This window comes from Chiloscyllium punctatum, chromosome 45 (assembly GCF_047496795.1).
Source record: "Chiloscyllium punctatum isolate Juve2018m chromosome 45, sChiPun1.3, whole genome shotgun sequence".
Lineage (NCBI taxonomy): Eukaryota > Metazoa > Chordata > Chondrichthyes > Orectolobiformes > Hemiscylliidae > Chiloscyllium > Chiloscyllium punctatum.
Genome location: NC_092783.1, coordinates 42,808,216 through 42,821,802, shown reverse-complemented (window position 1 = coordinate 42,821,802; position 13,587 = coordinate 42,808,216). Strand labels below are relative to the sequence as shown.

The 13,587-nt window shown below is 39.5% G+C and overlaps 1 protein-coding gene across 1 annotated transcript; it reads right to left on the bottom strand.

Moving 5' to 3' along the window:
• Positions 1-1,684: 1,684 nt before the first annotated feature.
• ora2 (olfactory receptor class A related 2) lies at positions 1,685-2,635 on the bottom strand. Its single transcript, XM_072563136.1, has one exon. It carries the CDS (start codon positions 2,633-2,635, stop codon positions 1,685-1,687), a length of 951 nt encoding a protein of 316 aa, XP_072419237.1.
• Positions 2,636-13,587: the final 10,952 nt, after the last annotated feature.

The window sequence follows — 13,587 nt, the reverse complement described above, 5'->3', positions numbered from 1 at the left end:
TCCTCAAAGAACTCGATAAGGTTTGTGAGGCATGACCTGCCCCTCACAAAGCCGTGTTGACTGCATTTAATTAAGCCTTTCTCTTCCAGATGGTCATAAATCCTATCCCTCAGAATCCTTTCTAACACCTTGTAGACGACAGACGTGAGACTTACTGGTCTGTAATTGCTGGGGATTTCCCTATTTCCTTTCTTGAAGAGAGGAATTACATTTGCCTCTCTCCAGTCCTCAGGTACGACTCCAGTGGGGAGCGAGAATGAAAAGATCTTCGCAAGTGGCGAAGCAATTGCATTTCTCGTTTCCCAAAGCAGCCGAAGACAAATCTGGTCCGGGCCTGGCGACTTGTCAATCTTAATGTTTGACAAAATTTTCAGCACATCAGCTTCCTCTACCTCTATCCATTCCAGCATGCACATCTGCTCTTCAAAGGTTTCATTCACTACAAAGTTTGTTTCTTTCATAAAGACAGAAGCAAAAAACTCATTTAGGGCTTCCCCTACCTCCTCAGACTCCACACACAAATTCCCTATGCTATCCCTGATCGGGCCTACTCTTTCTTTGACCATTCTCTTATTCCTCACATAAGTGTAAAATGCCTTTGTGTTCTCCCTAATCCATTCTGCCAAGCCTTTCTCGTGCCCCCTCCTGGCTCTCCTCAGACCATTTTTAAGCTCCTTCCTTGCCTGCCTGTAATCCTGTAGAGCTGAGCTTGATCCTAGCTTCCTCCACCTTATGTAAGCTACCTTTTTCCTTTTGACGAGAAGCTCCACCACTCTTATCATCAAAGGTTCCTTTATCTTACCACTTCTTGCCTGTCTCAGAGGGACATATTTATTCATCACTTGCAACAACTGTTCCTTAAACAGTCTCCACATGTCTATAGTGCCTTTACCATGGAACAATTGCTCACAATCCATGCTTCCTAACTCATGTCTAATCGTATCATAGTCTCCTCTTCCCCAATTAAATATCCTCCCATTTTGCCTAATCCTCTCCTTCTCCAACAACATCACCTGAAACTGTGGCCTCTACCAGTGACCACAGCAGGTATGGTCTGTGCTTCTATAACGCAATGGTTGCATTCATGTGCAACCCTGCATTACACTTTAAAAACAGCGTTTAAAGTGTTGGTGATGTAATCACATTACAGCCAACACACATTTTAAAAGTTTGCACTTTAGAAACAGCATCCCCAATTCATCAACCATGTTACAGCGAATTCACATCGGCGAAATGTGCATTAAAGCAGAACGCCTTAGACATGGAATCACAATGCCATTGTGACTGACTTTATCACTGCTGGGCTCAAATCCCAGAATTCCCTGCCTCAGAGCATTGTGAGAGCACCTTGGCCAAACCAGGTATAATGTTGCTACATGACTGCTCATTATCATGTTTTCAAGGGCAGTCAGGGATCTATAATAAATATTGTTTCTTTTTCCAGCAATGTCAATAAAATAAAGCTAAAATGCCACCAAATTGACTTATCCAGTGTAGTTGAACTCTTGCAATGACAGTTGCAAGAGTTCAAATGACAGTTGTCAAAACTTTTCCAATATGAGTAAAATTAAGAATACTTAAAAATGAATTTCCAATACGTAAAATCTTTATTATTAATTTAAATCTAGAAATATGTTAAACATTATGTTGTTTGACATTTCCATAAATCTAGTGTTGGAACGATTCACGAAACAGTTTCTGAATACATTGCTTCCTGTTTTATCTTTCTGCATTTCAATTTGTTGTGAACTTTTCTATTCGAAATAATGATAACAATAGGACTGACTGATGCGTACAGGGAAGAAAAGAAAACGCGGAGATCTGAGATGAGAGAGGTCTGCATTGTTCTAGCGACTGTCAAGGTGTAAATCCAGAGAATATTGTCAATTCCGAAGAAAAGAACATAAAGGGTAACCAAAGTAACCACTGCTTTTGCTGCTCGGATCTCCATTGTGGATCCCTGCTTGTTGCTTGAGTTCCGAATCTCTTTTACTTGCAGCCTGTGTCTGTACAGAACTAGTAAAATATAAGCACTTGCAAGAATCATAAGCACAATGGGTATAACATCTCTGGAAGTCTGTAGTGCACCATTAGCCAGCTTTACTGTCTGCGATGGGAATCTCACAAAGCAGTACTCAAGATTCACAGCGTGTTTATTGCCAGTTCTGTTATTTGCTGAGGAAATAGAGAATAATATAGCTGGAGTACTTAAGGACATGTTCAGCAACAACAAAAACACAACAACAGGACCAAGGTATTTTGGTGCTTGTCTTTTGACAGTGGACCAAGTTGGAGTAACTGGAATTAAACTAATACATTGAAAGCCACTAAGTAGACAAGTCATCCAGATTGACAAAGACCTGGTGGTTCTGTAAATGAAAATTACAATCTTACAACCATTGTCATCAAAGAGTTGCTTTAGTCCAAATGCTGCTGTGGTTTCTGGGATACATCTTACCAGAACCACAAACAAATTCACAGTAGCTAAATTGGACAGTATTGCATCTGCTGCAAGGAGCTTGTGGTCATAATAAGCAATGTGGATGAGTGATGCAATGATAATTATATTACCTGGGATTCCAATCGCTGTCAACAGAAGGTAGAGTGTACCTTTGACACCACTCCTTCCTTCCATAATATCGTTTTCTTTAAATTATTTGTGTTTATTAAATTTGATGTTTTGGTGCCTGTATTAGACAGAACAAAATCAATATTAGTGTGTCAGAAATAATGACATAAGTACAATAGTTGCACAAACAATCATTTTCACAGCAATTATTTATTGCAGCTGATAATTGAATACAACTTGAAAGTGTGACTGAAATTTAATTGAAGTACTATTTTAGGGAGAAGTTATTGTTTTGTTAGCAGTGACCAGATGGTTGCATAATCTATGTGCAGTTTCTTTTAACAAAGATTAAAATCCTCTTTAACTGCCAAGAAAACTAACCTAGGAGCTATTACAAACAACATGAACATTGCATTATATTTCATTATAGTTAAAGATCAAAATTCTCAGGTAGCGTAAGTATTTTTATGCATCGGTCTCATATCACAATTCTCTCTTTTTATCCTTTTACCAGATATCAATTTCTGTTTAACTCTTAATTAGATTTGGAAAAGGTTTTGTGAACAGGTTTTTAGATTGAACCATCCAAATTTCCAATTCTGAGATTTTTAAAAGACAGGAAATATTTTGCAATGAAATAAACTGATGGTGTTCACAGATAAGGACAAAAATATGTAAGGAGAAAGTAAGGACTGCAGATGCTGGAGATCAGAGCTGAAAAGTGTGGCACTGGAAAAGCGCAGCAGGTCAGGCAGCATCCTAGGAGTGGGAGAGTCAATGTTTTGGGTGTAAACCCTTCATCAGGAATGAAGGGCTGATGAAGAGTTGATGCCCAAAACATTGACTCTCCTGCTCCTCGGATGCTGCCTGACCTACCGTGCTTTTCTAGTGCTACACTTTTCAACTAAAAATATGCAAGCTCGAACAACAGTGCTGTCAATGGCTTTAAACCCCATGTGCTGAGGAGGTTGCACTGGTTGTCTCCAGAGATACTATTGATCAGTCATTTGTGATTAAAGATAACGCAGCAAAGTAAATCATATACTCGATCATGTAGATTGCAGTCACATGATAGTCTTTTCAGTGATGCTGTTGTTTAGTGATCACATATTGAATCAACTGGGAAAAAAGAATGTTCGGCAAGGTGCAAGTATTTCCTTACAGAGAAATGGAAAAAGTAAATGAACTGTTCGTGGATTGGACCTTGGTACACAATCACAGGGAGTAACTAAGGATATGTCAAGACACAGTTATCCAAACTGATTGGTAAAATTTGAAGCCAGTCAGTTCTTTTCACTTATTCTTTCATTGGATGTGGGTGTTGGCATTTATTACCAATCCCTAGTTGCTCTTTAGAGGGTAATGGTGAGATACCTTAGTGAACTGTGGCAGTCCTTATGGCGTAAGGTCAGTCTTATTCATGTCAATATAAACAGTATATTTCTGAACATATTTACAATATATTTCCAAATGAATTTGTAACCTTGATATTTAGTAAGGAACAAACAAAAAAAAGGATAATAGTATCTGTTTGAAAATGTTGTGGCTGTACAGTACATTGGTTAGGCCACTATTGGAATACTGAATGCAATTCTGGTCTCCCTGCTGTAGGAAGGATGTGGTGAAACTTGAAAGGGTTCGGCAAAGATTTACAAGGATTTTGCCAGGGTTGGAAGGTTTGAGCTATAGAGAGAGGCTGAATAGGCTGGGGCTATTTTCCCTGCAGCGTCAAAGGCTGAGGGTGATCTGATAGATGCTTATAAAATCATGAGAAGCATGAATAAGGTAAATGGACAAGATATTTTCTCCAAGGTCAGGAAGTCCAAAGATAGAGGGCAGGAGTTAAGGTGAAAAGTGAAGATATGAAGAGGATCTAAGAGGTAACTTTTTTCACGCAGAGAGTGGTGCATGTATAGAATGAACTGCCAGAGGAAGTGGTGGAGACTGATACAATTACAGCACTTAAAAGGCACCTGGATGGGTATATGATTAGGTAGGGTTTAGAGGGATATGGGCAAAATATTGGGAAATTGGAATAGATTTACTTAGGATATCTGGATTGCATGGACAAGTTGGACTGAAAGCTCTGTTTCTCTGCTGTATATCTCTGTGTCTCTATGACTCTCAAAGACAAAGGCAGAAATAGCCCTGTCAACACTAACATTCTGGGTCAAAACGTGTGACACTGGAAAAGCACAGCAGGTCAGGCAGCATCCAAGGAGCAGGAGGATCGACATTTTGGGCACGACATTCATGTTCCTCAGATGTTCCTGACCTGCTATGCTTTTCTAGTGTCACACTTCTCGACTCTGTGTCACCAGCATCTGCAGTCCTCACTTTGTCCTACTAAATTTCTGGGGGATAGTGCCAAAATTGGGAGAGTCTCACAGACCAGTCATACAACAGTCTGATATAATCATACTCACAGAATCATACCTGCCAGAAAATGTCCCAGACACCACCATTATCATTCTTGGATATGTCCTGTCTCACCAGCAGGACAGACCCAACAGAGGTGGTGGCATAGTGATATACAGTCAGGAGGGAGTTGCACTGGGAGTCCTTAACATTGACTCCATACCCCAGAAGTCTCATGGCTTCAGGTTAAACATGGGAAAGAAAACCTTCTGCAGATTACCTCATACCACCCTCCCTCAGCTGATGAATCAGTACTCCTTATTGTACAACACTTGGAGAGAGCACTGTGAGTGGCAAGGATGCAAAATACACTAGATGAAGGATTTCAATGTCCATCACCAAAAGTGGCTCGGCAGCAGAACTACTGATCGATCTGTTCAGGTTCTAATAGTTGCTAGACTGGGTCTGGATCAGGTGGTGAGAGCACCAGCAGAAGGGATAAACATACTTCACCATCCTTACCAGTTGCAGGTACATCTGTTCATGGCAGTGTCAGTAAGAGTGACCACTGCACAGTCCTTGTGGAGACAAGTCCTACCTTCACATTGAAAATACTCTCCATTGTGCTTTATGGTACTATCACTGTGCTAAATGGGAAAAATTTTGAACTAATCTAGCAATTCAAGACTGAGCATCCATGAGGTACTGTCGACCATCAATAGCAGCAGAATTGTACTCCAGCACAATCTGTAACCTCATGGCCCAGCATATCCTCCACTTTACCATTGCCATCAAGCCAGGCAATCAAACCCGGTTCAATGGAGAGTGCAGGAGGGCATGCTAGGAGCAGCATCAGGTATATCTGAAAATGAGGTGTCAACCTGGTGAAGCTACCAAACAGAACTACTTGCAGCAAGTGACGGACATAGCTAAGCAATCCCTCAAGCAATGGTCAGATCTAAGCTCTGCAGTCCTGCAATACCCAAACATGAATGGTGGTGACAAATTAAACAAATCAATGGAGGAGGTGGTTCCAAACAATTCTCCATCCTTAATGATGCAAAACCCTAACCTAAACAGTGCAAACCAAAAGGCGGAAGAATTCGCAGCAATCTTCAGCCAGAAGTGCTAAGTGGAAGATCCATCTTGGCTCCTCCAGTAGTCCCAACATCACAGACATCAGTCTTCAGCCAATTTTATTCACTCCATGTGATGTCAAGAAACAGCTGGAGGCACTGAATGCCACAAAGGCCCCGACAACATTCTAACAATAGTACTGAAGATATACTCTCAAATTTGCCAATCCCCTAGGCAAGCTCTTCCAATACAATTACAACACTAGCTTCCACTCGACAATGTGAAAAATTGCCTAGCTATGCTCTGTACATAAAAACTAGGACAAATCCAACCCGGCCCATCGGTCCACTCTCAATCACCAGGAAAGTGATATCAAGCAGCACCTACTCAGCAATAACCTAATTAGTGTTGTCCAAGGTCACTTAGCTCCTGACCTCATTACAGCCTTCAATCAAACATGGGCAAAATAACTGAATTCCAGAGTTGAGGTGAGAGTGACAATGTTTGACTTCAAGGCCATATTTAACAGAGTATGGCATCAAGGATCCCTAGAACAACTGGAATCTGTGGGTATTAGGGGTAAACTCTCCACTGGTTGGAGTCATACCTGACACATAGGAAAATGATTGTGGTTATTGGAGGTCAGTCATCTCAGCTCCAAGATGTCTGTGCAGGAGTTCTTCAGGGTAATGTCATAGGGTTGCCTATCCCAGCTGCTTCATTAATGACCTTCCCTCCGTCATGAAGTGTGAAGTGGGGATGTTTGCCGATGATTGCACAATGTTCAGCACTAAACACGACTCCTCAGATACTGAAGCAGTCCATGTTCAAAAGCAACAAGATCTAATCAATATCCAGGCTTGAGCTGACAAATGGCAAGTAATATTCACACCACACAAATTCCAGTCAATGACCATCACAACAAGAGACACAATCTAAACATCACCCCTTAACATTCAATGGTTTTACCATCACAGAATCCCCCATTATCAATGTTCTTGGGTTTACCATTCTCCAGAAACTCAACTGGAATCACCACATAAACACAGTGGCTACAAAAGCAGGTAGGAGACTAGGAGTACTGCAAAAAACAGAACTATTAATAACTGAAGACAATATTAATTGATCATTCAGATAGTGATGAAGAACAAATACTTATCCAAATTGTGAGTCATCACGGTAGTTAAAACATCTGACTCCCCAAATCTTGTCCGCCATCGACAAGGTGCAAGTCAGAGGTGTGATGGAACATTCCCCACTTGACTGGATGGGTACAACTACAATAACACTCAAGAAGCTTGACAGCATCTAGGACAAAATAGTTTGCTTGATTGGCATCACATCCACAAACATCCACTCCCTCCACCACCAATGTTCAGTGACAGCAGTGTGTACTATCTACAAGATGCATTGCAGAAATTCACCAAAGATCCTCGGCACCATCATCCAAGCCCACAACCACTTCCTACTAGAAAGACAAGGGCAGAAGATACATGGGAACACTATCACTTGCAAGTTCCCCTCCAAGTCACTCACCATCCTGACTTCAAAACATATCAGGTTTTGAGAAGATTTGTAGCTCAGGTTGAGGCTCTGGATGTAGGTTTGCTCGCTGAGCTGGAAGGTTCATTTTCAGATGTATCGTCACCATACTAGGTAACATCTTCTTTGAGCCTCCGGATGAAGCACTGGTAGTGTAGCCTGCTTTCTATTTATATGTTTGGGTTTCCTTGGGTTAGTAATGTCATTTCCTCTGGTGATGCCATTTCCTATGGTGATGTCATTTCCTTTTCCTTTTCTTGGGGGTGGACAAGCCAAACACAGACACACACGAGAATTCCTAGAAGCGTGGCATTCCAACCAAACCTCTATCAACAAACACATTGACTTGGATTCCATTTACCACCACCTGAGAAAAGGAACAGGAAATGACATCACCATAGGAAATGATGTCACCACATGAAATGACATCACTAACCCAAGGAAATGCAAATATATAAATAGACAGTGGGCTACATCACCAGTGCTTCATCCGGAGACTCACTGAAGATGCTACCAAGTTTGGTGACAAAACGTCTGAAAATGAACCTTCTGGATGTAGGTTTGCTCGCTGAGCTGAAAGGTTCATTTCCAGACGTTTCGTTACCTTACTCGGTAACATCTTCAGTGGACCTCATGAGAAGCAATGCTGAAAATTCCTGCTTTCTATTTATGTGTTTGGGTTTCTTTAGGTTCCATTCAAAACTCGCTAATGAAGCTTCAAGCTCAGTGAGCAAACCTCCATTTGAAATATATCATTGTTCCTTCACAGTTGTTGGATCAAAATGCTGGGATTTTCTCCCTAAGGGTCAGTATACAGTATGTGGACTGCAGCAGGTTCAAGAAAGCAGCTCAACATCATATTCTCAAGGGCAATTGGAGGTGGACAACTAATATTGGCCAACCAGTGATGCCCACATCCCACCAATGAATTTACAAAATGTCTGTGAATAATGCATACATCATAAATCTGAAATATAATATTGTTGATTAAGATGCATACATTGAGTTTTGATCTTAGATAAATTCAACTTGAAATTTTCATCAAACAATTTAAGAAAATCATTACACAAAATTGTTGCATGGCTAAATCTTTCACTGCTCTAAATGTATAACATTGTTATTCATAGATATATGCTTGCAAGTATACAAATGCTCGAATGGTGTTTGAAGTTTGTTAATTGTATTAAAGCTGTAAAAGTTTCCATAGCATTCCAAAAGCCAAGGAGTTCTATAATTTTTAACAAGTAACCAGACACCACAGAAGATTCAGAAGAGATGTTCAAGTTTTAATCATAGGGATATCTATCAGGAGAATTGTTTAATCAGAACCAAATAAATTCTCTTGAAAAAATAAATGCCCAAGGGACTGATATGTAGTTTGACTGTTTTGTTTGCACAATTATTTGGGTTTAGTATACCACACCAGGTGAAAGCCAATACTCACATTAAACTTTTACCATACTGGTAATTTATTTTGCATTGCAAGCATCGTAATATAGGAAAAAGGAAAATCCTTTGTACAGCAGTACACAGGAAGTCGAGTAAGAATTAACATTACTTTGAAAATGGCTTTTTAATTCAAACAGACTAAAACTAATTTAACAAGAGAAAGCTGAGCCTAGTCTAACTCCACTAAAGATCAAAATAAACTGAAAACAGAAAGTGCTGGAAAAGGTCTGGAACATCTGTGGAGAAACAGAATTAATGTTTGGTGTAAAATATGACTTCTTCAACACTGCCTGATCTGAACATCAGAACCAACTTTTCCATTGTCATATAATTACGTGAAAAATCACTTCCCATTTGTCCAGGCTCAGATTTTTATGCCTTCAGCCTACTGGATTTTTGTCAATATCAAATCATATATTCTGCATTGTTAATTTAGTGAAGTTCCAAAGCATAAACAGAGTAATTGCCTTTCCAATGACTAATTTATGACAATGTAAATTAGTAATGATGCACTTATAGTACAATAATAATATTTGTTAGAAGACGACTTACAGGACTTCAATTACCCAATAAGTATCAAGATGTCCAATAGCGAATTTTTTACAGTTACCTTACTCATACAGCTTTTATCTTTTTTATAAAATAATGATTTCAAGTTACGTCAATTTATCTGATGTATAATTGCAACCTAATTGAAATGCAATTCCTACTCCTTTGTTTCCAGACAAGCACATCGCTTCAGTCCTTTTCATAATAATTCCAGAATTTCGTTCCAAGGCATAACTTGAAATATGCATATCTTTAATAAACACAAAATTAAGTGACCTTCACTGAAATACATCACCACATGTACCTACACAAAATACAAAGCAAATAATAGATTGTTTTGAAAGAGAATAAAGATAATGCTTACCAGTTTGTTGGTTGTGATTGAAGGACTCTTGAGTTGTATATATACTCTACAACAATCCATTTGGGATTAAGGGCTCAAGGAAAATTTTTGTATTAAAAGCAGGTATATACTACAGGGAATAGGACCCTAGCACCTGCTTGTTATTCTAAACTGCAAAAAACAGAACTATTAATAACTGAAGATAATATTAATTGATTACTCAGATGGTAAGGAAGGACAAATACTTATCCAAATTGTGAGTCATCACAGCAGTTAAACAATGGTGATCTTTTATAGATGTTGCTTAAAATTGTATGTTTCAATTAATCATCCAAAGTTTGAAAATATTCCAATGCTGGTCAACCATTAGAGTTATCTTTCAGCTTGACTTTCCTACATTTCTGATGCACACTTTCCATCAGTCAGAGAGCTACAATGTGAAGAGTTAATTTTACCTTTACACTTAGAATAGTTACTGAGCCCGTGTATTAAGAGTTATGACGTAGTGGTGTCACCTCATATAGAACTCAAGGCTATAAAATTCTAGAAGCTGCCCTCTTTTACCATCTCTTGAAAATCGTTATGTTTAATAAAACCCATTACTGTTCACTCATAAGAGATTAGTCCTGCTATTCCTATATAGTAGTTAATGGTGGCAAGATTCACACAGCCAGAGGTAAGTGGCAAGAAACATCTGCTGAATTGAAGTGCAGAGACAACACTGTGCTGAGGCTGAAGGACAAAGTCAGTCTAGAAATCCAACTGGGGGGATTAGCTGAAGAGATGCTCAACTGTGACAGAAAGCAACGAGTGACAGACTTCAAGGACCTCCATTACATGGAGAGGGAAAGCCTGCACAAAAGCTGAAAAAGAGTTGAAGAAAGCCCATTACAGGGAACATGCCAAACAACAAGGAAACTAATCAGTCACAGTGAGTGAACCATTACAATAAATGGATGGTTTTGCCAAGTGGGAGAAGAAAAGTAGATAATGTTTGCAGGCAAATGTGTGTGAAGAAACAGGGTATGGCCAACACCATTAAGAAATCCCACTGACAGGGATGAGATGTTATAGAGCATTATGAGTGCCTATAAAGATCAAATGGAGCTGTCGTGGTAGTGCAGAAAAGAGGAAACAGACTACAGCAGTCTGCTAGTGTCTAAGTGTTGCTATATTTTTTGGGAATATACCAGGCTCATAGGAGGCATTTTGCTTCCCTGATTTTGCAAACCCATATGAAAAATTCTGGTACACAAAGGTCATATTTAATGTGAAGGAAATTAAACTTGGCCACAAAAATGATATAGAACATAGAACAGTACAGAAACAGGTCCTTCAGCCCATCACATCTGTGCTGACCATGATGTTATTCTAATTTAATCCCATCAGCCTGCATATAGTCTGTATCTCTCTATTCTCTGCCCGTTTATTCGTCTGTCTAAGTGACTGTTAAACATTATGAAGATCTCTGCTTCTACCACCTCCTCTGGCAGCATGTTCCAGGGACCTATCATCTTTTCATTAAAAAAACTGGCCTCACACATTTCCTGTAAACATTCGCCCTCTTACCTCAAGTCTATGCCCTCTAGTATTTGACATTTCCATCCTGGGAAAAATATTTTGACTGTCAACAATATTCATGCCTCTCATTATTTTATATACTTCTATCAGGTCACCCTTCAGCCTTCAACATTCTAACAAAAACAATCCAAGTTTTTCCAACCTCTTCTTATAGCCAACACACTTCAATCCAGGCAACATCCTGGTAAACCTTTTTTTGGACCATCTCCAAAGCCTCCACATCCTTCCTATAGTCTGGCATTCAGAACTGCACACAATTCTCCACGTGTGGCCTAACTAAAGTTTTATACGGCTGCAACATGATTTACCTCCTTTCATACTCAATGTCTTAAACCAATGAAGGTGAGCATGCCCTAAGCCTTCTTTACCACTTTATTCACTTACGTTGCCACTTTCATGGAGCTATGGACTTGCTCATCAAGATCCCTCTGTATATCAATGTTCTCAGCGTCCTGCCATTTATCCAAGATGTCTCTATTGTTTCAGATGCTGAGTCATGGTTGAAGCCAAAATTTCTCAGACTATCCTCCATTAAAATTTTGACATAAGACGTATGAACCTTAGAGCGAGAGGTCAGATGTATGTTTGCTTCACTATAATCAATGCAACGTTGCACAATTCCTGAAAATCATTTGTCATCATTACACGCTTTTATGAAGCAGAACTGCTTGTGTAGCTTTAAAAATTTCCATGTTAGCAGACACTAAGGACAGTGAATTTGACTGTGTGCCTGGAGTTACTCTTTCCTACAGTTATATTCATCCTGGGATTACAAGAAGGTAATGAAGACTCTCACTTTTCCTGAAAAGAGAAGCTTATTGGGATGGGGGAAAATGCACTTACGAATAAGGTGACCAGGCATAACATGGAATTTCAAGTCTTAGTTTGCTCTTTGTCACAAAGCTGGTCCTTTTTCTCAAAGTTACTGTGTCCTTGAATTTTTTCAGAGGGGTTATAAAACAGCCCGTGCTCTGAAACAGCAGAGTTGGTGCAGAGATGAATGGTTTTCTTGTGGTTCTTCTTGTTTACCCCTAAACAGATGATACCTCAGACCAAAGTCTTTCATGTTTTAGAAATAACTTGCATAATGAAAGGGGAGTGGACAGTCCTGGCAGCTGTGGTTTTTTGGTTCAGTTCAGCAGTTGTGTGTGCAAAGAAAGGCTGGATACTCTCTCTCCTTCTGCCCTTCTGATTTCAAACTGAGAGTTGCCTGTGCCATGTTTTACTGTTTGTGCCAAGGGATGTGTGTGTTTTCGGAACAGGGGTTTGGATAGGATATGTTATTGGGAATTCTATTTTCTGTTCTTTGTGTTTCATTGTGTAATTTTGTAAATAAATTTTGGTTTGTGAAAACTTGGCAGTCGACCCAAGTAATTTATACTGGGAATATCCACTATACACCAAGCTAAACAAATAGCAAAGTTGCGGTCTGGGCTACCTGCTTAATGAGGTTTTGAGGGGTCTGGTCTAGTCCATAACTTCTTTCATGACATAGTGACAAAGAAGGGACCTGCCACTCATGCAAGTCATTAGGAGTGTCTGAGGCCTTAACGCCTACTATACGCTTCGATTCAGGTAGCATTGTTCGTGAATTCACTTCTATCTCTTTTAAGGACAGTCATCCCTTTGTACAAAATGGTAACAAAATAGTAATATTGAGCACTTTACAGAACTCAGCAAAGCGTGAGACAAAAGCACCTGCAATTGCAACCACAGTTTGTTAAAATATGCTTCTCTGTAATGAGAAGCAGGCAGAGAAGTAGAAAAAAGACCTTATTACTGGTTTAATCACAAATGGAAAAGAAGCAAAGACTTAAAAACTTCGGCAACTAATGACAAGACCACAAAATCTGAAATGTCTCAGATGATACAGTTTGAAAGGGAGTTATAGTTATACATATAAGATGTCCCACAACTCTAACACAAAGTAATGGGCATTGAAGCTTCAGACAAAGTGGAGCACATCCCACATGCATTGGCAACTGCAATCAAAACATCACATTATCATCCATGCAGAGCATCATTATAAACATGATATTCTAAAAGACAAAAGCTTCGCATCTCAGATACAATCCATCACGTTATTGTTTAACAATTGCAAGCAACTAATAGAAATCTA